We start from the raw sequence: 22,670 nt of genomic DNA on the forward strand, positions 1-22,670 counted from the left end.
GTGTTTTGTAAGCAAAGTCAACATTTGTGACTTTATTCAACCACCTGATGTAATTGTCACAGAAAGATGCATTACAGGGATATTTAGAATAGTTTTTTCTCTAGTAATCAGCTAAAAACAAACAGGTAGATAATATCCAAGTTAGACGTTATTTATGAGGATTTAGGCCGTTTGTTTGGATTTGTGGTAGGCCTTTTTAGATATTGGATAGGCCTTTTTAGGCCCTTCAGGAAATGTAACACATTTTACATAAGTGGTATGACAGTCATTTACATTTTAATTAAATTTCCTGTTTAATTTTAAGGTATATGCACCATCCCCAAATTCAGATGACTTCAACCGTGAATCTCCTAGTTATCCATCTCCCAAGCCACCAACCAGTATGTTTGCTAGCACTTTCTTTATGCAAGGTAAGTACTGCCAAATAGTTGTCAAGTACTACAACAGTTATCTCTTGTATATTAGCCAATATTTTAAAGTTGTGAGGAAAGAGAATATCTGTATAGAAGTTCAGACATTTTTTATCTAGATATGTTTGGCTGAAGCAAATTAAAATTTAGTTTTAAAGTTTCCTATTGCTAATTATTGCTGACTGCAATGTAGTTGGATTACTCAGCGAAGCATCGGAGTGCCCATCTAATATTGATTGAATTTATAAAGGACTTCAGTTGAGAAAAGTGAGTAAAGCTGCTCTTTCTCATTTTAGGATTTAAATATATAAAAGCTATTAACAATTTTAGTTTCTTGTTTAAATTACAGATTCATATCACCCCTAGAATTATCAGTGCAAATAAAAAATGAATATCATAGAACAGAATAAGACTTTAAGAGAGAAAAAGTGTTGCACTTCCTTTCATTCTTGTTAGCAAATCATTTTTATTTGGTCTTCTGTGGTTTTGGACTATGGGAGCAATAAATTACTACATAAATGGTTCCTTGACTTTACATTGGTGAGTGAAGTCATTGCTAACACATTTCTTTTGAAGGCTGACTATAATATAGTCATTATCCATTACTTAGGTTCTCTGTAAGAGAAACTTCTTTATTCTAGTTTGAGAATGTTTGGTATAATATACATTGCTTATAGATTAAGAACTTTTTGTATATGGGTATACCATTTAACCAAAAGTTAAATCCAACCTATCTCCAGATTTGGAATTTTTATTGTCCTCCCTGATATGAATTTAGGTCTTGTGAGGATTTTTATAATGACCTGCCTACTGCAGTTTCAATTACTTTTTCTCCCTCTAACTATAAAGCTTTTTTCCTTCATTTAACATAGTAACTATACAGTTTGGAGGGAAGAAAACTAGATGTAAGACTAGGTTGGAAAGGGGAAGAAAAACCTATCTGGAGGGTACCCTTTGAATTTTTATAGCATCATCAAAATAAAAGAAAAAATATTGGCTAAGGAAAATTTTATATTTCTCTTTTTGTCTTAGATGGGACCCACAATTCTTCTGACCTTTGGAGTTCATCAAATGGGATGAGCCAGCCTGGTTTTGGTGGAATTCTGGGGACCTCCACTTCCCACATGTCTCAATCCAGTAGTTATGGCAGCCTTCATTCACATGACCGCTTGGTAGGCTGTAACACATGACTAGGGTGCAGCAACACTTTGTCCTCACTTGTGTTTCTTTTGGATTACAAGTGTAAGATTTGATTCTGCCAAAACTTCTGAATTTTGAAATACTTCTAGGCTTACTTCATGCCTTTTGAAAAAGTAAATGACAAGAGTAGTGCTCTTCAGCTGCTAATTTATGATGTTCTTTTTAACCTGTTATAGTAGTTGCCCAGTTATATGTGCATATTATTCAGAAAATATATTTAATAGATCATGTCTCTTTCCCCCTTTCTTTAGAGTTATCCTCCACACTCAGTTTCACCAACAGACATAAACACAAGTCTTCCACCAATGTCCAGCTTCCACCGTGCCAGTACCAGCAGTTCACCTTATGTTGCTGCCTCACACACCCCTCCCATCAATGGATCAGATAGCATCCTAGGTGAGCTTTTTTAGGTTGGCAAAACTCCCTAAAACTGAATTTGGCGATTTATAGTGAATCTCATATTTTTGAATACATATATATATATTTTTGTTCTTTTCATATTTTTTTTTCCAGCTTTATCGAGATACACCGTTGACATATAGTGCTGTATAAGTTTAAGGTGTACAGTGTAATGATTTGACTTAAATACATCATGAAATGATTATCACAATAAGTTTAGTGAGCATTCATTATCTTATATAGACACAAAATTAAAGCAATAGAAAATTTTTTTTTCTTTGTGATAACCCTTGATTACTCTCTTAACTTTCCTAAATGACATACAGCAGTGTTAGTTATATTTATCATGTACATCCCCAGTACTTACTTATAACTGGAAATCTGTACCTTTTGACTCAACGTATTTTTTAGTATTGAGTTTAAAAATGAAAGAAAGGAGGAAAAGAAACTTTCTGATTTTCATTAATGTACAAACTGGTAAGGAACCCACCTTTACTTTAGCTTACTAAATACAACACATGCAGAGTATTTGCAGGTTTATTGTGACAGATGTGCAACAACAATGGAGAACACCATTGAAATAATGGCAGAGTGCTAAAAAAGCATGCCTCCTTGCCTGCTTAACTTCTTAATTTGTTTTCCTCTTTGAAATATTCAGGAACCAGAGGAAATGCTGCTGGAAGCTCACAGACAGGTGATGCACTTGGAAAAGCTTTGGCATCTGTAAGTATTGAATTTACATATTTTGCTGAATGATTTTTACACTGCTGAATGCAGTGGTTAGATTTTGTGGGCAGTATGCGTCATAGTTAAAGGGTGTAGTTATAACAGGACCACTTCATTACTCATTTAGAGCTATTTTCGGTTTGTATTGATTTGTACTGCCCTTAAAATAATTCACAAGAACACTTTCCCACCCTATTCCCACAAGAACTGTCCTTCTACTTTCCATTTAAATATCTGTTTTTGTCTTAATGCAACAAATGTAGGGAAAAGAAAAAGAAATTTGGGCATTTTGAAATCTAAAGCACAGATTACTGAGGTTAATAGTTAAATCTGTTTATTAGTTTTAAACATATACTTTGTGAGTTGCCCATTAAAATAAGTCAAGTGGAACCAAGAAACATAACTCAGTTATTCTTCTGATCCAGAGAAGGAAGTGCTTTTATAAGGATTTTTTTCTAACATGGAAGGTATTTTATATATTTTTTTTAAAGGAAAGAATAAGCATCTGCTGCTGATTCATTTAAGACATAGGAGATGAGAGCCTTTCCAAAAAGGAAAAAAACAGATTCATTGAAGAACCCACGCTAAAATGAGTAAAACTAATTTGAAGGAATCCCATAGTATTTTCCTCAGCAAGTAGTTTACATCACACCAGAATGTTAATGACAAAGCAATGAATTGCTTTAATAAAGGCAGTGATCGGTTTTAATATATATGATCCTTAAAACATTGAAACGAAATCCACTCTTTTGGGAGAACATTTACCGGTAGTCCATAAAGATTCCAAATCTAATTATTTAAGAGGTACTTCTGCTTTGTATTTTCTAAAGTTTCTCCTTAGGCTTTTTCTTCCTTCCTTTTTTCCTCCTGAGTGATATGCCTCTCAGAATTTTTAGAGTTGTCTTACTTATGTCTTACTATGAAGTGCAGTTAACTCTGTCAAACACATTTGCTGCTGTTCATGGGAAAGGCAGACCACTTAATGTGTGAATAGTAGGAAGCAGCTGTTGAAATTTAAAGAGATAAACCTCTTTGTGAATGGTTTCTGTAAATAAATGTTACTCTAGAGCAGTACACGTTTCTTGAGAAATGAAGCCAAGTCAAATTCATCTACCACATAGTGGTGGCTCACACAAAATAGAGCTCAGTAAATGTTTGTTGAATTCAGTCTTGCATCATATGACAAAAATGATGATGATGATAACAAAACCCACAAAAATATCATCTGTAATTTGTATGCTTACTAGGTGCTAGGCACTATACTAAGCATTTACATGCGTCGTTTCATTTAATCCTCAAGAAAGCCCTGTGAGGTTGGCATTATTATTCCCACGTTACAGATGAGGAACTAAGGTTTAAAAGGTTAAGTAACTTTGGCTCAGAAAGATTAAGTAACTTGCCCTAGGGATCACCAGGCTAGGAAAGGTAAAGCCTAGATATTAGATTAGATCTGATCTAACTAGCTTCACTTCCAGAAAGACAGTGGTACAGTGACTGTTATTTTACAAGGTGTTGATGAGGATTAAAGGGAGTGGTCTCACTTATTCTGGACTCACTCCACATGATGTAAACGACCTACTTTGGAAGAAAATTATTCTATAATATTAAATGAGTGCCTCCCAGGTATTTGATTGACTTGCCAGTTCCTTCTGCTGATTCTGTAAGAATCCAGTAGCAGATACTTCACAGGTAGAAAGACAAGTAACATTTGAACTTTCGATACTAAGCAACTTAAAAAAGTATAACCTGCATTTCAGGGGCTTTTTTCTCAAAAGTTTTTGTTTATTTTATTCAAGGAAGACTTCCATAAAGGATCCTTGGCAGATAGGCAGGCAGGAATTTGTGATGTTGTCAGTGGTCCTCCAAGCTCCTTTTCAGTTACCGTTCAAGTCCTTGACTATTCTGCCATATTATGACCAACATACTAGCTAAACCAATTGGCATTTGGAAAAGAAGATCTAAATTCAGTGTGAGTGGAAGCCAGGGGAGAATGTTTAATCTAGTTAGTGGGTGGGCTTTGGTTGTCATGGAAACTCAGCTCTGTCATCCTGTGTTGTTACTAGGCAGGAGCAGCCAGGTCATTCCATAAATCATTTCTGTCATAGCTGATGGTGATGCATTCCATCTGCTCCATCACTGCATGCCATAGTCTGCACACTTCAGATCCCTTCCTTCAATCCATCTCCTGCCCCACTCTGCACCAGACACCTCCCCCAAACACATTCTTTCTCTAACTTCCATTACAAACTCACATTCACTTTAGTGCTCTTAGAATGTCCTGAAAAACAGACAAAAAATTACATTGGGGATAGGAAGGATTAGAAGAGATGAGGAGAAGGAATTTTATGAGGATTACATTTGAGAGTCTGACATGCGTCTCAGAATTTGATGTTAGGTATTACAGATCTTTGGAAATGGTGACCATGAGTATTTGAAATTTTAAGTTCTATAGAATGTGACATTTTAAATACAGCATCTAGGTTTAGATGGAGAAATGCCATGCTATTGTCATTAGAAGTTATTTCTAATAGCTCCCCAAATGTCTGATATATGTCTTAGATGGTCTTTCATGTGTGAAACAGAGGTTACAACCTTTGTTCTTCAGTTTATGTATTAAAAAGCACACAGAATACTGGGTGATTAAACATGTAAGGCCAGATAATACATTCACAAAGGTTCCTTTATTTTAGGTTTAAGCCTGGATAATTGTGGTCTTAATCTCAGGATAGCTAGAAAGAGAATTGTACATGAAAGTATTTACACAAAGTTCCCAAAGCCCTATGGATTATGCATTAGTTTAGATAATAAACTGGGGTAGATAGAGGGAAAGGAGAATCTGGATATTCGTGCCATTTCTGTGTTTCCCTGAACGTCTGCCAGACAATAACCCTTTAAGATTGTGCCCGTGGAGAGTTATATAGAGAAGAAACATCTGGTTTATTTAGTGCCTAATACCATATCAAAACACTTGGTCTTTAATTTAGAGGAGATCAAACAAGAAGACTGTTGAACTTTGTTGATTATATCAGACTTCTTTGTGATAATTTATGTTTTGATTTCTACCTCAGAGCAAAGGAAAGGGAGAGAGTATGTGTATGTGTGTGTATTGTGTATGTGTATGTGTGTGTATGTTTTAATCTAGATAGTTAAATGGTCAGTAGTCTCTAACAAAAGAAAAGAAAATTCAGGGAAGTTGATGTTTAAAAGTAATTCATGAAATAAGTTTCTTTGTTCCTTAGACTCAATAACATTAGCATAATAAAGATTAACTGAAATGTGCACTGTAGTGTTTAAAAAATTGGGCTTGCAGTTCCAAGGTTGGGCTTGGGAGCACTCCATTGTTTCTTTTTTGTCTGAAGCCCTTTTCATTAGCTTCTGGCTTATTGGCACCCTGCTGATTGGAATAGACCATGACTGATAGGAGGAGGAGCCTCATTTGTTGCAGTAAAATGAGGCATATTACCGTTTAAGCCTGGCAGAAGGTATTGGGAGTTATTCATCATTGGTCACTTAACAGTATGAGGACCATGGACTGCATGTAGAATGAGTTCTTACTTTGTGTTTAGGCTCTAGATTCTAAATCACTCCCATCCCCATTTTTTAAGTAACTGATTTTTTTTCCTTCTCTTTTTTTTCTTTGAAACATCTATGTTAGGGGTTCTTTAAGGTCAGAAAGTACAAAAAGTAATGTATTCCTGATTTAGAATGCTCTTTGTCAAATAAAGCCTTATGTTTAGAATTTCTTAAAGTAGCACAACAGTTTCTATAGAATAAGTATAGTTTGTATGTCATTTGGTAATAGAATAAATTTGCAGAAGTGAAGTTTAATGACATGATCTGTGATCTAAAAGGCTGTATTATTCTGCTGTTTTAATGTTGTTGCTCCCTTCCCACATACATGTTCTTTTTATGAAAGTAAAAGGGACAAGAAAAAGTCCTGTAATTTGCCAGACTATCTGTCAGTTCAGGAAAAGTATTAGTAACAATTCTGTCTGTCATCACTTTAATTTAGGGCAAAATAGAACCAGGGAATGTGATGAGTGAGTGGAGAAAATACCTTTTATTATACAAATGGAGAAGGTGCTTTTGATAAAAACACCAGAAATTATATGTTGATATGCTTTTGGTACTGCTTCTCCTGTTTTCACAGTGATTTTTAGGAGCCCACACCCACTTTATACATGACATCATTTTGCTTAGTCATTGCAAGGTAATCATTGGAAAATGACTCTAAAGTATAAACTTCCTCTTTGAGATAAGGAAGTTGTCACCAGTCCTTCACGTGCTTAGGGATTATTTCGCTGTAATGGCAGAGTTATCAGGGAAAATAAGGGTTGATAGCCTGCTTATATCCTCAAAAGCCCATACCTGCCTAATGTTGTGGTATGGACAGCTTAGTACATCAACACTAATTCTCAGAAATATTGGAACCTTACCATATTGTTGTTCTCAAAGCTTATACCGTAAAATTGATTTGTAAATGAATTCATCTTTATAATAGTATCTTTTTCTCCCCTGGGTATTACTGTTACTGAACCCCACTGTATAAATGCTGAGATAAACTGCTATTTACTGAATTCTGCTTTTTTATCGAAAAATATTGTAGCGAATTTCATGTGCAATTTAATCGCTCAAGTTTTTTTTTTTTTTAATATTCAGCACCTACTTGTGCAAAACAGTGACAGTGATGAATTCAGTGTTGAACAGTATAAGGTCCCTGCTTTCAAAGAGCTTACAGTCAAGGAGAGAAGATAGAAAAATGGTAACATAGAGCATAGTGTGAAGTAAAATACCAAAGAGAAGTAACAGGTTACACTAAGAATATAAGGGAAGTGAAAATGAGTGTAAGTGGGGAGGTTACATTTGAGTTGGGCTTTGATGTGTTACAGAATTCCATCAGGGAGAAGTTAAGAAACAAGCCTTTTGCAAGGACAAGCTGTGTTCAGAAAATGAAAAAAATACTTTGTTTGATATAATGCTTTATGTAGGTTATAAGGTAGAAAGATATTTTTGTAACCAGATAATGGAATACGTCAAATGTCATTCTGTTTTATTTAGTAGACAACAGGAAGTGCTATATGGCATTTGTTCAAAACTGGTTGAGGACAATAGCTCAGTCAATTATGTATGGGATGAAAGGAGCGGGGAGTAACTAAAAATATAAAGACTTAAATAGTCCAGCCATAAGTTCTAGTAAAAGTTTAAGGTAGTGTAATGGCAGTGAGAATGATGTATGCCCATCCCATAAACATTATAGAGAATTGTGAGCATTGGTGTCTATGGTGGGAAGAGTGGAGGAGCAGGAGAAAGGAGGGGAGAGTGAGAGTGGTTTTGGTGACCAGGAGAATACTGGTGCTAACTGAGATAGAGGAAACAGAACAGTAGAGATGGGAAGGGTGGGAAGCTTGGGGCAGTGATGCAAAGTTTGGGTTTGGACATACTGAGCTTGAGATGAAAGAAAGATATGCTCAGATGGAGAGAGGTCCAGCAACCAGTAGGAGGATAGAGGTGTCAACTTAGGAGTCATTCACATGGATGTCATAGTTGATACTTTATAAAGAATGGTATTACAAAGAGAGGAAACACAGGTAAATAGAAAAGAAAACTGAGACTGGAGCTCTTGGAAAACCTACATTAAGTGAACTGTATAAGAGAGTAAAAGAGAGAAGGAGCCTGGGTAAAAATTATACATCCAAGGATTTAAAAGGGATACCCAAATGCTAACTTCTTTCAAGGAAGATATCATTCATTCTTTAAGCAAGTATTTATTTACCAGCACTGTTGTAGAATCGGAAGCTACTGCAGATGCTGTGTAATTCACATTGGTCTGAATAAGACCAAGTCCTTGCTCTTCTGGAACATGCATTTCATTAGGGAAAAGGGTGAAAGAGACATATGATAAACAAGTAAACAAATTTAGGCAATTAGGGATTAATGTAAGCAGTATGAAGAAAACAAAGCGGGAGGTATGATACACAGGGAATGCTGTTTCTCCAGTGCTTTCATGCGATTAATTCATATGGTCAAGGAAATTGAAAGTCAGCAAGTTAGTCTAGTTTATGATAATCAAAGTTTTGCATGGAAATGGAACTTCTTTCACTCCTCAGCCACCCACCATCAGTGTTATCAACCCTACCCTCCCTTACCAGTATTATAGTCAAGACATATTTCATATGTTAGCATCAGTTGTTCATAAAAGTTATAATTATTTGAATCATAAACATGAGAAATAGTGATTTACAAAAATAAAAGGGTATGTTGAGATATGTTTTTGTTGAAGTTCGGTGACGTTATCTAACTTACTTATGGTTGAAATAAATCACTGTATGTATGCAAGCCATTAGGAACCAAAATGTGACCTTTAGCTAATTTTCACAGGTGTGAAAAGTGACAACTTTTAAAAGGTAACAACTTTGACAACTTTAAGACCAACAACACTGATGTTATAGCATACTACTTCCCTATTACTAAGTCTTCCCATAAAGTTTTTTGAAGTCTTCTTGATAACTGTGCTTTTCTAAAATGACTCTCCAACCTGGGAATTCCCTGGCGGTCCAGTGGTTGGGACTCGGCACTTCCACTGCTGGGGCTCTGGGTTCAGTCCCTGGTCGGAGAAGTATAATCCCGCAAGCTGCCTGGCGTGGCAAAAAAAAATTTTTAATAAAATGAAATGACTTTCCAACCTGAATATACAACTTTTAGATCTGACTCTTTGGAAAGAGTTGGTGTGTAAAGGGATTTCCAGTTACCATTTAGTAACATCATACAAATTGGTATAGATATACTCATTTGTAGTCAATGCTTACAATTTAATTGGTGCTATCTTCTTTTTTAAAAAAAAAATGAAAGCTGTTAATGTTTGATGATTGTGACCTGTGGAATTTTGTTTTACGTGAGCCTGTCCTAGTATCTGACTTTTTCAACGTATTATACTGTCTGTAAAACCAGTGCTGAGACCCCATATATGCCATAATTTGGGCGTCTTTAAATTTATTAGAGCTCTAAACTTACTCAGAGCAAGATTATTTCTATTGGATGACACTTTGCACCCACAAGTAGTTTTCCTATTTAAAATATTTGACCACAGTTTCTCCAAATAAGTTGATTTGTCTGCCCTGAGTGCTGAGATGTGAAGATGATTTGTGATGCCTGTTATAGGAATGGGATTGTCCTAGAGAGGAGTTCCTAGGAACCGTTGGTGCGTGGATTAAAGAGACTTTTTAAATGTTTAATGGTTAATTATGTAAACTTGAATGAATTTCTGTCACTATTTTTTTTAGCAATATGAAATAAATATAAAGTGTTGCAACAAAACCTTTAGCCAAAATACCAAAATTTATGCATCCAGATATGTTACCTCTTAGGAGGTAAAGTCCACAGATTATTTGGGGAACATTTTTTTAAGAACTTTCAGGGTTTTTTCACTTTCTCCAAGGGTGACAAAATATCCTTTGAAAACAAGTTTGATTTTTTTACAACACTCACACAACATTAGGAGCTAAATTTGGCAAAAATGTAGTTACTCAAACAACTTTCTAAAAGAAATAAGGGGTAACTATTTTTAAAAATCACTTTCTTTGACTTTTAAAACTATTTTTAGGACTTTTCTCTTCAAAAGGTAACAGTTTCCTAAGATTATTTTTAATGAATAAAATTTATTTAGATGGTATATTCTAGAAAGATTGTTTATCAGACTTGACTTTATAGTCACTTCTCTTTTATCACTTCTCTTTTTTGTTCTAGCAATTAGAAATTTAAATTACTTTCAACTAGGATAATAAAGAAATAGGTATGATCTATTTATTCCTCTCATATTAGAATATATATGATACTTTTTAATCCGAGTTTTAAAACTGGGGCTTCTATAGCCTTTATGCAATGGAATAGTTCTAAAATTGATTAAACAGTTTTTCACTCTGAGGCTTAAGGGTGGCAGCTTAGATTATAGAAATAACTCCATGCAAATAGATTTATATTTTTGCTTTTGTCACACTGATATGTGCATATCTTTTGTTTTCTGGTTAGATTTATTCTCCTGACCATACCAGCAGTAGTTTTCCATCAAATCCGTCAACACCAGTTGGATCACCCTCACCTCTCACAGGTAGGCTTTTGTTTTATCTAACTACTTGATAACATGCATAGGGCTACTTGGAAATATTTGAAGTTTATTTTTCAATAAAATATAGTAAAAACTCACACCAAAAAAATCATTTCTATCCTGAGAAAACATGTAAACAGAGCCTTCTCCTGAGTTCATTTTGGAGAATATTGAAGTATTTCCTGTTTGAATTATTTGTTCATATCTTCTCTGATTCTTAAAATAATTTGTGATAATTTCTAAGAACAATTATTATAACAGGATAAAAAATAAGGCTAAGCAATTGGGATGAAGGTAAAATATAGAGAAGGAGATGAATCAAAAATTTTGATAAGCTAACATAGAAAATAAAATAACCTACTTAGAAGTATATATAACTTCTTCCTTATTCTCTGTATTTTCCACGTACCATGTATAAGCCTCAAATGAAAAACTCTGCACTAGTTTGTCTTTATTTTTAAGTCCACTGAGTTGTTATTTCATATATATATATAAATTCTTGGGGATAATGTAGGTTTTTTTGCTAAAGAAAAGAACTCTTTGTGAATGTGTATGAATATTGTTAGTGGAGTTAAATAAGTGTTCAGATTTGCATTGCTTTTTTCCTGTTTTTCTTTACAGTAGTTTTAACAAGTTCCAGATACTATCCTACACTATAAATTTGTTGAGATACAACTATTATTATTGTAAATAGGAATTTTTTGATTTATTAGGAATAAATCAAATTACAAGAAGATGCTTGGATCTGATCTGTTAAGCTATAAAACTTGGAATGTGTTTCCTGAGCAGTGTTTGGAGAAAAACCATGCTAAAGAAGAAATGTATTAGTTCTAAGGAAAAGACATTAGACAACTGTGTAAAAATTGCCATTTTCCTCCAACAGTTGACCTCAGAAATGATTCTCTATTCCTGATCAAAGCCACTAGTTCAGTCCATGTGGCGTTGTTGTTGTTGCTGTGAAGCCTTTTTGCATTGTTCAGGGTTTCTGAAAATCAAGGCTCTGGTGTATCAGGGCCCTGGCTATCACCTGTGCTCTGTGATTTAGCCTTGTGACTCTGCTAAGAAGCATTCCAGTGTGGAAATGATGAACTGCTGGCAGCTGCTTTCAGCTATTAGTGGGTTCTGCCACTTTCTCAGACACCATGGCTTCAGCTGTCTAGTAAAAGCTGAACAGCTGTTCCCCACATAGACAGGACTATGAAAGACCCATTGACTTAAAGTTGTTGTTCAACAGAGGGATGAAATTACAGGAAGAATGATGTAACTTTAACCATACTCACCCTCTTGGCAGAGTTTTACTAAAATTATCAGTGTCATTTTTGCCACAGCCTGTTTCACTTTCTCATCTCAGGTAGCTATATTGGCCCTTACTGTATGTTCCCACTGCCTCTTCTCCTCTGCCCAGCCCAGTAAGATAAAAGTGTCCTTGGTTTCCATTAACACTGGTTGGGAAGGCAGGCAGCAGAGGAGCTCAGCATCTATGCAGGGACATCAGTAAAGTGAAGAATCAGAAACTTAGACATTTTTCAAAAAATAATGGTCCAAAGTAAAATCTCACATTTCCTCCTCCTTTTTTTTTTTTTGGAATTTGTTTATTTATTTTTTTAACATCTTTATTTGAGTATAATTGCTTTACAATGATGTGTTAGTTTTTGCTTTATAACGAAGTGAATCAGCTATACGTATACATATATCCCCATATCCCCTCCCTCTTGTGTCTCCCTCCCACCCTCCCTATCCCACCCCTCTAGGTGGTCACAAAGCACCGAGCTGATCTCCCTATGCAATGCGGCTGCTTCCCATTAGCTATCGGTTTTACATTTGGTAGTGTATATATGTCAATTCCACTCTCTCACTTTGTCCCAGCTTACCCTTCCCTTCTCCATTTTTATTTGATGTTTAGTGGATGATATCCTCTTTCCACCTTTAATTCAGCTGATTAATGAAGATCTGTGAAAGGTTAAATTGTGTAATGAAGGTATTAATAGGCTTCTTTTTTCAGTTCTGCAATCATACTCAAAGAAAAATATTTTCATATATTCCTGTTGAAATGGCATCAAAGACTGATTTTATACAGGTGCATCTCTGTGTCTCATCTCCTGTATCTAGTGTTTTCTTCTTATAACCACCCCCACATACACACACACCCCAGGCTGGCAGAGCAGACATGGAAAGGGAGGAGGAAAAAAGGAAAGCAATGGGCGATAAAGTATTCACAGTTGAAGGAAAAATGAAAAAGAGCAAACCAGAGCTCCTATATAATAATGTACAAATTATTTTGTACCTTGTGTGGCAGGAGCCTATCATCTAGAGTAAAAATTCCTACCCACTATGTGTGCTCTACACTTGCCCTCTTCCTTATGCCTGAGCATCAGTCAGACTCAGGACAGACCTTGTAAGAATAGTTGCACAGGTGCAAAGCAACATAGGCAGTTTCTAAGGCATTCATCGTTCTTGTTTAAATCCTGCTCATTTTCCTTGGGAACTTTTCAGACTAAGAACATAACATTCCTGCATAGAAAATGCTTACAAGAAAGAAGCTTCTGAGATGATGATATTGTTTTAGTTAGGATACTTTAGGCTGAAAGGAAGAGAAACTCTTGTCTGGACTGGATTAAATAATAAGGGGATTTTGGATATCTTGTATAAAGCCCATAGCAGGGCAAGTTCCTGGACCAGTCAGGGCTCCTGCTCTATTTCTTTGCAATTCTTTACCTCCTTCTAGAATATCAGTGAATAAAAGTTTAATAATTGCAGTACTCAATAGCAATCTTCAGAACATTCACAATAAAAATAAAGAGGGAGTAGGGGGAGATAGGGGAGAAAGGATTCCTCAGTTTAGGCTCATTTCATCAATGAGATATTTATTTTTATCATCTGTCAGTATGCCTGGTGTTAAAGCAGTTACCTGACTTCAGCAAATTTTCAGTTTAGTTGAGAAAATAGAGATAAACACATGAAAATAGAACCGTCAGAATTTACTCTAAACTACAGTTCCTCGGATGTACTTCATGAAGAGAGTATAAAGGAGAAAGAACTTTGAGTATAAAAGAAGAAAGTGTGACAAAGATCAAGATGTAAGAAAGTACCTGACCTGCTCATCCAGAGTCATTGAGATGACTGATTATGAACTCTTTTCACATATTGGAAGTGGAAAGGTTGGCTGGGGCCAGATTGTGGAAAGCAAAGCATTCAGTGCTACATTTAGGATTATTCAACCTTTTCCAAGTGTGGAGTATCTCATGAAAGTTTGAGTTTAGGGTGAGATTACAAAGGGAAACAGCTAACAAAATAAGAAAATGCATGGTAAATAGTCCTAAGAATTTCTCTCAGCCATGCAAAATGATGTTATCTATTCTCTAAATTTATTAACCAGTTTTATTAGGTGGCATATTACTGAATCCCACTCAGAGTGAGAACAGATCAGAAACACTGGGTGAATTTTAGATTTAGTGATGAAAGAAAGCCTTTCCAGATTTTCTAGCCAAATAATTTGATTCTCTTGTCAGCTAACTTGTTCTCTGGAAGTAGTCAATAAATTTTGATATCAAGTACATTTATTATAATCCTTGAATAACAGCTAGCTTTTGGGGGTGGTCACTAAAAAGCTCAGGGCAATTACAAAAATTGTTAACTATATAAAGAGTTGAAAGCTTGCCCTTATCTAACAGAAGGAAGTAGTATAAGCCCAAAACCTCTGTGCATGTCTACCACCAGATAGCAGGTGACAGGGAAGGAAGGGGGGAAATAACCTATTCTCTGGGAAACCCCTTAGGTTTTTAGCGTTTGTACTTTTGTTTTTCCTTATTTGTGTAATAATGCTGCAGTTGGTGATCACAAGCTAGAGATAAAGATACCAGTATGATTCTAAATAAATCTGTATATTTTACTCATGTACTAGTTTTATAAAAAGACAAAGATGCAGATCTGTCTAGTGTCAGAGGTATTCTATAGCATTATGGTCTCTGTCTAGAATTTGAATTCCATTCACAACCCCAGAGTTCTTATCCATAGCTAATGAGCCATCAGTGGGCCAGAATTACAAAAGTCTATGTATCTTTTTTCTTCATTGATTACATGATAGATCTATCATCAGGAAGAAATAATAGTAATATCTCATGGTCAAAAAGACCTTTAGGGGCTTCCCTGGTGGCGCAGTGGTTGAGAGTCCGCCTGCCGACGCAGGGGACGCGGGTTCGTGCCCCGGTCCGGGAAGATCCCACATGCTGCGGAGCGGCTAGGCCCGTGAGCCATGGCCGCTGAGCCTGCACGTCCAGAGCCTGTGCTCCACAACGGGAGAGGCCACAACAGTGAGAGGCCCGCGTACCGAAAAAAAAAAAGACCTTTAGGTTCACAGAGTGAGTGCATTCATATCTTTTACCTCATTCGCTTCATAAAGGCAGAATAAAAACAAAAACAAAAAACTGTGAGTGGCTATTTTTTGTACAGTTACTAGGAATACAGTTATTCCTACAGTTACTAGGTTACTCAGCTAAAGTGAACTATAATAGTTCCAATTTACCATAAGTTTTTAGTTTCCTAAATACGGCGAATTAACCTGCAACAACAAGCTCTGGTGGAACATAGTTTAAAATTTCATTTAGCAATAAACAAGACACATTAAGTAAACCTTCTCCAACTTCAGATTTCTAATATATTGATAATTCAGTTTGTCACTGAAGATTTGTTAAGAACAAAACCATATATTTAATTGAACAGTCTTCATTATTTTCTATACATAACTTACTTTCAAATGCACAGTCATGAAATAGTAAAGATTTTCAATCATTTGTTTTGTCTTTTTCTTTTTAAAGCTATTTTGGTTGTTTTAAAGCTATTTAAAGCTATTTTATTTTTTTTAATATTTATTTTATTTATTTATTTTGGCTGTGCCAGGTCTTAGTTGTGGCACGTGGGATCTTTAGTTGAGGCATGCGGACTCTTAGTTTAGGCATGTGAACTCTTAGTTGCAGCATGCATGTGGGATATAGTTCCCTGACCAGTTGAACCCGGGCCCCCTGCATTGGGAGCGTGGAGTCTTACCCACTGGACCATTAGGGAAGTCCCTAAAGCTATTTTAAAACACTGCATTCTCCCCAATACATGAATGAATTAACCCTTTTATTTTTTCTTGTTTTTTTTTTCCTTTTTATTCTTTCTGTTCTGAACTTGTCTCCTTGCTTTTTCTGTCTCCTTTTTTTATTATATTGCCACTTTTCTAAAGTTGAAGAGTAAACAACATTTAACAAAATTTTCATGATGATATTTTCCAAATTAAATAATATGTTTTGGTGTAAATTATGTTGGGAAAATTTTTAGCAGATAATCCTAAATGTATTTGCAATCATTTGAAATTGGTGCATTTGTGCATTACTGGAGGCACAAGTTAACATGACCCTTTAGAAAGCAGTTTTGGCCTTATGAATTAAGGATCATAAATATGTTCATACCTTTTAACTTAGAAATGCTATTTATCCTTAGACATATTCCCCAAAAGAAAAAACACAATATTACCATTCATAATATAGTGATATTCAGTTACTATTCATAATAGCCAAATGAAAGCAACCAAAACGTCTAGCAGTGAGGTAGCGGTGGTTAAGCAAATTATGATATAGAGAATCAGGTGAATATTAATGTAAGTCATTAATAGCATGATCATAAAGACTAAAAATATGGGGGAGGGACAGAATTTTAAATTATGCATATTTTAAGTACGTTTTCTCAAGATATGTGTGCATTTGGACAGAGTGTGAAGAACATGCAAACATAAATGTAGTTATGTTTCAAAGTATAGTTTTTTTCTCAACTCCCTACACAGTTATATTAATAATGAAAAAAAATTTTAATATGTTGGGTTTATCAGTAGCCAGTAACATGCTGAAGACTGAACAAAAATTTTCACATAAATTTATGCACACTTACAATATATCTTTACCCTTTCCTTTAGAACATTATCAAGATCACTGAGTTAACCAAGGTGTGTGGGTGCTTTTGGGTTTTGTTTTAACAGGTACCAGTCAGTGGCCCAGACCTGGAGGGCAAGCGCCTTCATCCCCAAGCTATGAAAACTCACTCCACTCCCTGGTAAGAGCCTCTGAGAAACATACAAGGTCTCTTTTATCTAATAGTGTGGAGTTCTTTTTTTTTTCCCAGAAAATCTTGAGTAACAGTGAAAAAACAGTAGGATAGCATTACACACGAATTCTTTGCTAACAAATGGCCTGATTTAGTTGAACTATATAAGACACATTGGGTGTGCCTTTTACCATCTGTTCTTTGGAACATCAGGCTTCTGGTCTCAGGACAGCTGGTATTAAAATAGTGTTATGGGATTTTTGTTTCTTTGACAGATCTAGGGTTTAATTTTACTATAATTTTATGTTTACATGTAAAGGAAATTTAAAGAAGAAAAAAAAACACACAGACCAAGTAAAAGAAAATTAGTCCAGCATTGCAAAATGGTTGTATTTTACTCTTTCTCATATGATGATATTGTGTATAGTTTATTACATTTCTGTTAAAATTTTTAAATGTAGCATCAATTATTTTTGTCAGGAAGAGTATTGTTTCCCATGTTTTCTTTTTTAAAAAAGAATGTATTATGTAAATTGTACAAGCAAAACCATTGACAAACAAAGCAGTAGAATAAAGGAGCCTGTCTAGGTATTGAGAGTGAAGAATTTGTGGTAGGGTGTTAACTACTGTTGCCTTTCTATGCTTACCACAGAATTACGAAGCATTATAAAAACAAAATAAGGATGACTTAATGGAATGTTAAGTCATGCTATCATTCAGTAGTTCCAGGTTGCAAATAGAAAAGTTCTTTTTCTGTGACTAACAGAACATTTTAAATTAAAGGAAAGTTTTCTTCTCACATATAAGCAAATATAAGCAATGTGTGCTACTTAGATGCTAACCTTATAACTTTGCTGTTAAATCCCAGCCTTCTCATACCTTAATACAAGTAGATCTTGCAGGTCTCCGCGTTAACTTTACTAACATGTTATGCTGACATGCACATCAGCTATTTCCTCATCTCTTTTGGAGTTAATCTTAACCTGTGCTTTGCCTCCTGTTCTGTCTTGACTTTGCCAGAAAAATCGAGTTGAGCAGCAACTTCACGAGCATTTGCAAGATGCAATGTCCTTCTTAAAGGATGTCTGTGAGGTACTATTTCTTTTAGATGGTGCCTTTTTTGTGTTTCAATTAATTATACTTCCTGTTATCCGTTTAAAATCATCAAGCCTGTACAGACTCCAGAGTCTTTTAAAATCAAACAATGACTATTTTCGTTTTTGTAACAATATGTAAAAATAGGCTTTTGTTGAGTGTGATTCTTTTTAAAAGAGCTCTACTGGCATGTGCTTTTATTTTCTTAAATTCTAATATGTTTGTGTATGGGGCATGTGTATATTCACAGACAGATAATATCATTTCATCAGTTTTGTGAAAGAGCACATTTGGATGTGGTCACCATTTCAGATAGGTATTATAAATATTCACTTAAAACAAAATTACAACTTAAATTTGATGGATTTGAAGACCCTCCCCCAATTGCCCTCATTTCAAAGATCAGTGTTAAAGTACAGGTTATCTTTTTTATCAATGATAATTGAGTATCAGACACAGTAGAGTAGCCTTCAGCTTTTGTAGAAGCTAAAAGAAATAACCTCATGCTAGACTGGTAAATAGATTTTATGAAGCAGTGATTTGCTTCTGAAGCTTTGTTAATTTAGCATAGTCTACAAATATCCTTTCTTTCATTGTTGATTCGTAGTACAGGTAGTTTCTTTTGAAGCTACTTGATATTGCATATTCACTTGCTGCCTTCCCTATATCCCAAAGTAGGAAACATAGCAGGTTAATGAATTTAATAGATAACATCAGTAACCTCCATGTCTTTTTTCAATCCCTACAGCAATCTCGAATGGAGGATCGTTTGGACAGACTGGATGATGCTATCCATGTGCTGCGGAACCATGCCGTGGGACCTTCCACCAGTTTGCCTGCTGGTCACAGTGATATACACAGTTTATTGGGACCATCCCATAATGCACCAATTGGAAGCCTCAATTCAAACTATGGTGGATCAAGCCTTGTTACAAGCAGTCGACCTGCTTCAATGGTAAAATAGTGCTCATCCTTTTGGAAATAACTTCTAATGCGTATTGTCCTACATGTTTTTCATGAAATCTTTCAGGGAGAGAGGTTCCTTCTTTCTGTAAAGAAGGAAGGTAGAGTGGCTTTTAAGAATTTCTTTTACTGTCTTGGTCAGGGTCATTGGCTGAGCATTGGCCCTTAAAATCCTACTATGACCATGTGCAAAAAGCAGAAACTTTCTACAGAGATCATTTTCGCTTAAACTTGGATTTTTTTTCCAGATATGTAATAATTAGCAGAACAGTTTTTGCCTTGAAACAGTTGTAGAAAGTCTTAATATCAAAAGCAATAAAGCAAGACTGAATTTCAAGGGTTCTGGTCTAGAAAAGCTATTTATTATAATTTGGAACCAGCCTTCAATAGTAGAACAAATGTAATATTATTTGTACAGGTCCAAATTTAAGCTTTATTCCCAAATGAAGGAAAAATGTGGGGTAGTTTTAAGAATGACTGTAATTTAAGTGACAAAGAAAGGAAACAATTTTAGATTAATCCCTGAAGAGAGTAAAATCGTTCAATCCCTTTTTTTTTTTAACGTGGTAGTTCTTTAAAGGAGGAAAAAAGTAAAATTCTGCAGCCATGCACATCAAAAATTCTGTGTCGAATGTCTTACATTGTTTTTTATACAAATTATGTTTTAAAGGAATGAAGCTCATTTTGAATCTGCTATTTAACTGAAACCATGTGTTTGCATGTTTATGGCATGGTTTTTAAGATTCATTGCATGCCGTGAAATATTCTCCTATGAAACAGATTTCTAGCTGTAAGCCGTGTGATCAAGGCTAAAACTCACCTATCATCGCAATAATTAGGTGCCCCAAATGCTGAAGTCTTGTGTTCTGTAAAATAGGATTGGTTCCAGATTTTCACATTCACATTCATATATCAGACAGCCATTTATATTCATTCTGGAGTTGCTGAAGTAAACATCAAACAAGGCTGCCTGGTTTCCTAAGAACAGTGTTTTCAGCAACATAGGTGACGATGCCCACATGTCTTAAAAACATTTTTTTTTTTAATATCAGAAGATCTTGAAATTAAGACTCCTTTTAAATTAGCTTTTGTTGCTATTGATAAACTAATAAATGTGAAAGCATTTTTAAATTACTGAATTCCTAGAAATAAAAGGGAATATTGTCATCACTATTAGTGGTAGTAATAAAATAATTTTAACAGACTTATAAGATAGCATTTGTTGCAAGTATAAATTATTACTTTGCTGAAATACTGTTTATCCTTATTTAGAAGAATGACTTGAAAATCAGTATGTTTGAATCCTGAGCTTGTCTCAGCCTGCAGTATTTGCAATTCTTAGTCCTCACCTCTTAATCGTTTTTTTTAATTCTTCATTGTTAATAGCCCACTGCTCCTTTTTCCAGTTTATCTGCTACAATATATGATATATCTCTGGCTCCTCCCACATAAATATAGAATTTATATGAAATGGAACTTCTATCTTTGGGAGGTTGTTTTTACCAACTTTGGATATAAGTTGGAAAAGAGATTTTTCAAAATCCAGTCCTCCAAAGCCATGTAAAAACATAGTGCATTTTAAAAGAACTTGTTGAGGGAAAAATTGTTTCTAATATTAGATACTGCCCTGAAGCTTTTAGTTAAGAAAGTAGCTTCCATTATATTCACTAGGAATATGCTGCCTACTTCAGAGCTGCCAGAGATATTCTTTAAAAAGGAAAAGGGCTTCCCTGGTGGCGCAGTGGTTGAGAGTCCGCCTGCCAATGCAGGGGACGCAGGTTCGTGCCCCGGTCCGGGAGGATCCCACATGCCGCGGAGCAGCTGGGCCCGTGAGCCATGGCCGCTGGGCCTGCACGTCCGGAGCCTGTGCTCCGTGGCGGGAGAGGCCACAGCAGTGAGAGGCCCGCGTACCGCAAAAATAAAAGGAAAATAATTCAAGGTAACCAAGAATAAGAGAGTTCTGAAACATGAGGTGAGTCTGGCTTAGTCTGAGAAGCAGCATCAGTGCTGCAGCAACTAAGCCCAGGCTATTGCTGAGTTTGTCTATCAAGGTCTTCCTTCAGTTTTTATAGCCTTCTTAGACGACACAGCTGAGAAAAGTCTGCCAGACATCATCTATTATATCCACCCCTTCCCCAATCACTAATGGAGGTGGAGATGCAGATGTTTCTGCCAGGCTTACCCTCAAAAGTTATTAACTGACAAAATCTAAGAATGTCAGGTGAGTTAGTATTCAGCTCCCATCCTTCTGAAATGAACTTCTTAGCTGTGAGTACTCAGTTCTCAGTTTCAGCAGAAAGACCAAAGAATGGAATGAAATGAAGATCACAGTCAGCCAGTGACTGTCCCAGCTAAGTCTTAGGCATATTGTTGAGGAAAACTCTTATCCTGGTGGCTGTTATTCATGTCTGAGGGCTTGCATCAGTACTGCCAGGAGCCTTGCTTACATGCTTTGTACCTACTTATGTGGAATCAACTCTTTTCATACTCTGGGAGGGTGTGTGATTTGGGGGACATCTTGTAACTATTGCCAGCCATCTTTAAGAGTTAATCTGCTTTTATTAGCTCACCCCCATGTTTTCTAACTGATCATGACTAAGAAATAACACAATTTTACATTCTGGAATCACTTTTCTTTTTTTGTCTTGTTTAACTTTCTGGTAGTTTATATACTTTTCCTCTGCATTAACATAAATTAGTATTTTTTAGGCCCCTAAAAATGGAGGTTACATGGCCATTATTACAAAGTAACCACAGAAATATCAGTTTATCAGCAATTCTATATTGCCATTTAGAATTTGTAAGGTCAGTTTCCTCTCAAAAATATTTAATTTTCATCATTTCATTTATTTTTCTGCAGAGAGTAAAACTGGTCTAGTAAACATAAATACCATTCCAGGAACTCCACAGAACATTCAAATTAAATTTTTGATGTAATGGATTTTTGTGGGCATTTACTAGAGGTCACCATCCTAATTCCAAGTTGTAAATATGATGTTACTTTCTCTCCTAGCATTTAAAGGAGAAGAGTCAGCATACTTTTTTTGTAAAAGGCCAGACAGTAAATATTTTCAGCTTTGCAGGCTATATGGTCTCTGGCACAACTACTTACCTCTGATTTGGTAACATGAAAGCAGCCATAGCTGTTATGAAAACAAATCGGTGTGGCTGTGTTTTAATAAAACTTTATTTATAAAAAAGAGCCTCCTTTACTAGTAAAACAAAATAAATAAATAACAGGACCAGATTTGGCTCACAGGCATACTTTACCAATCCCTGATTTAGAACAAAATTAGCTTCCCAGTGCAGGAAATGAGAGTTAGCAAGTTTTGTTTTTGGGGGAGTTTTTTTGTTTTTTGGGGTTTTTTTCTTTTCTTTTTCTTGGCGCCTATAACTTTTTGCTTATTTTGTTTTAATGAGTAGTTTGGGAGTTCTGTTGAAGTAGTTGGAATATTTGAGGTGAGCCAGAATGCACTGGGAGTAGAAGAATAAGAGTTGATGGCAGGATAAAAGTAATACAGAGAGCTCTGCTCTCAGCCTTCAGTGCTATCAAGGTAACTTGTGGTGTGAAGTCTACATGGGCAGGTTAACCAAAATAGTCTCCTTGATCAAGGAAATAGCTTTGTTGCTGAAAACATTTCTCTACGTTATTTTCAGTTATAACAAGATTATGCTAGTAAGATCATCTACAGCTGATC

The 22,670-nt window shown here is 35.5% G+C and overlaps 1 protein-coding gene across 13 annotated transcripts in view; it reads left to right on the forward strand.

The window, feature by feature from the left end:
* TCF12 (transcription factor 12) overlaps nt 1-22,670 on the forward strand; it is a 380,845-nt gene that overhangs the window by 332,339 nt on the left and 25,836 nt on the right. For 6 of the 13 annotated variants that reach the window (XM_067747931.1, XM_067747970.1, XM_067747922.1 and 3 more), the window contains 8 exons: nt 305-410; nt 1,443-1,582; nt 1,862-2,006; nt 2,668-2,732; nt 10,761-10,839; nt 16,850-16,923; nt 17,935-18,006; nt 18,758-18,964. In XM_067747931.1, coding sequence (XP_067604032.1) covers nt 305-410; nt 1,443-1,582; nt 1,862-2,006; nt 2,668-2,732; nt 10,761-10,839; nt 16,850-16,923; nt 17,935-18,006; nt 18,758-18,964 — 888 coding nt within the window. The remainder of the gene's footprint in view (nt 1-304; nt 411-1,442; nt 1,583-1,861; nt 2,007-2,667; nt 2,733-10,760; nt 10,840-16,849; nt 16,924-17,934; nt 18,007-18,757; nt 18,965-22,670) is intronic. The other 7 variants (XM_067747960.1, XM_067747941.1, XM_067748020.1 and 4 more) reach the window with 2 other exon arrangements.

This window comes from Pseudorca crassidens, chromosome 1, assembly GCF_039906515.1.
Source record: "Pseudorca crassidens isolate mPseCra1 chromosome 1, mPseCra1.hap1, whole genome shotgun sequence".
Classification (NCBI taxonomy): domain Eukaryota; kingdom Metazoa; phylum Chordata; class Mammalia; order Artiodactyla; family Delphinidae; genus Pseudorca; species Pseudorca crassidens.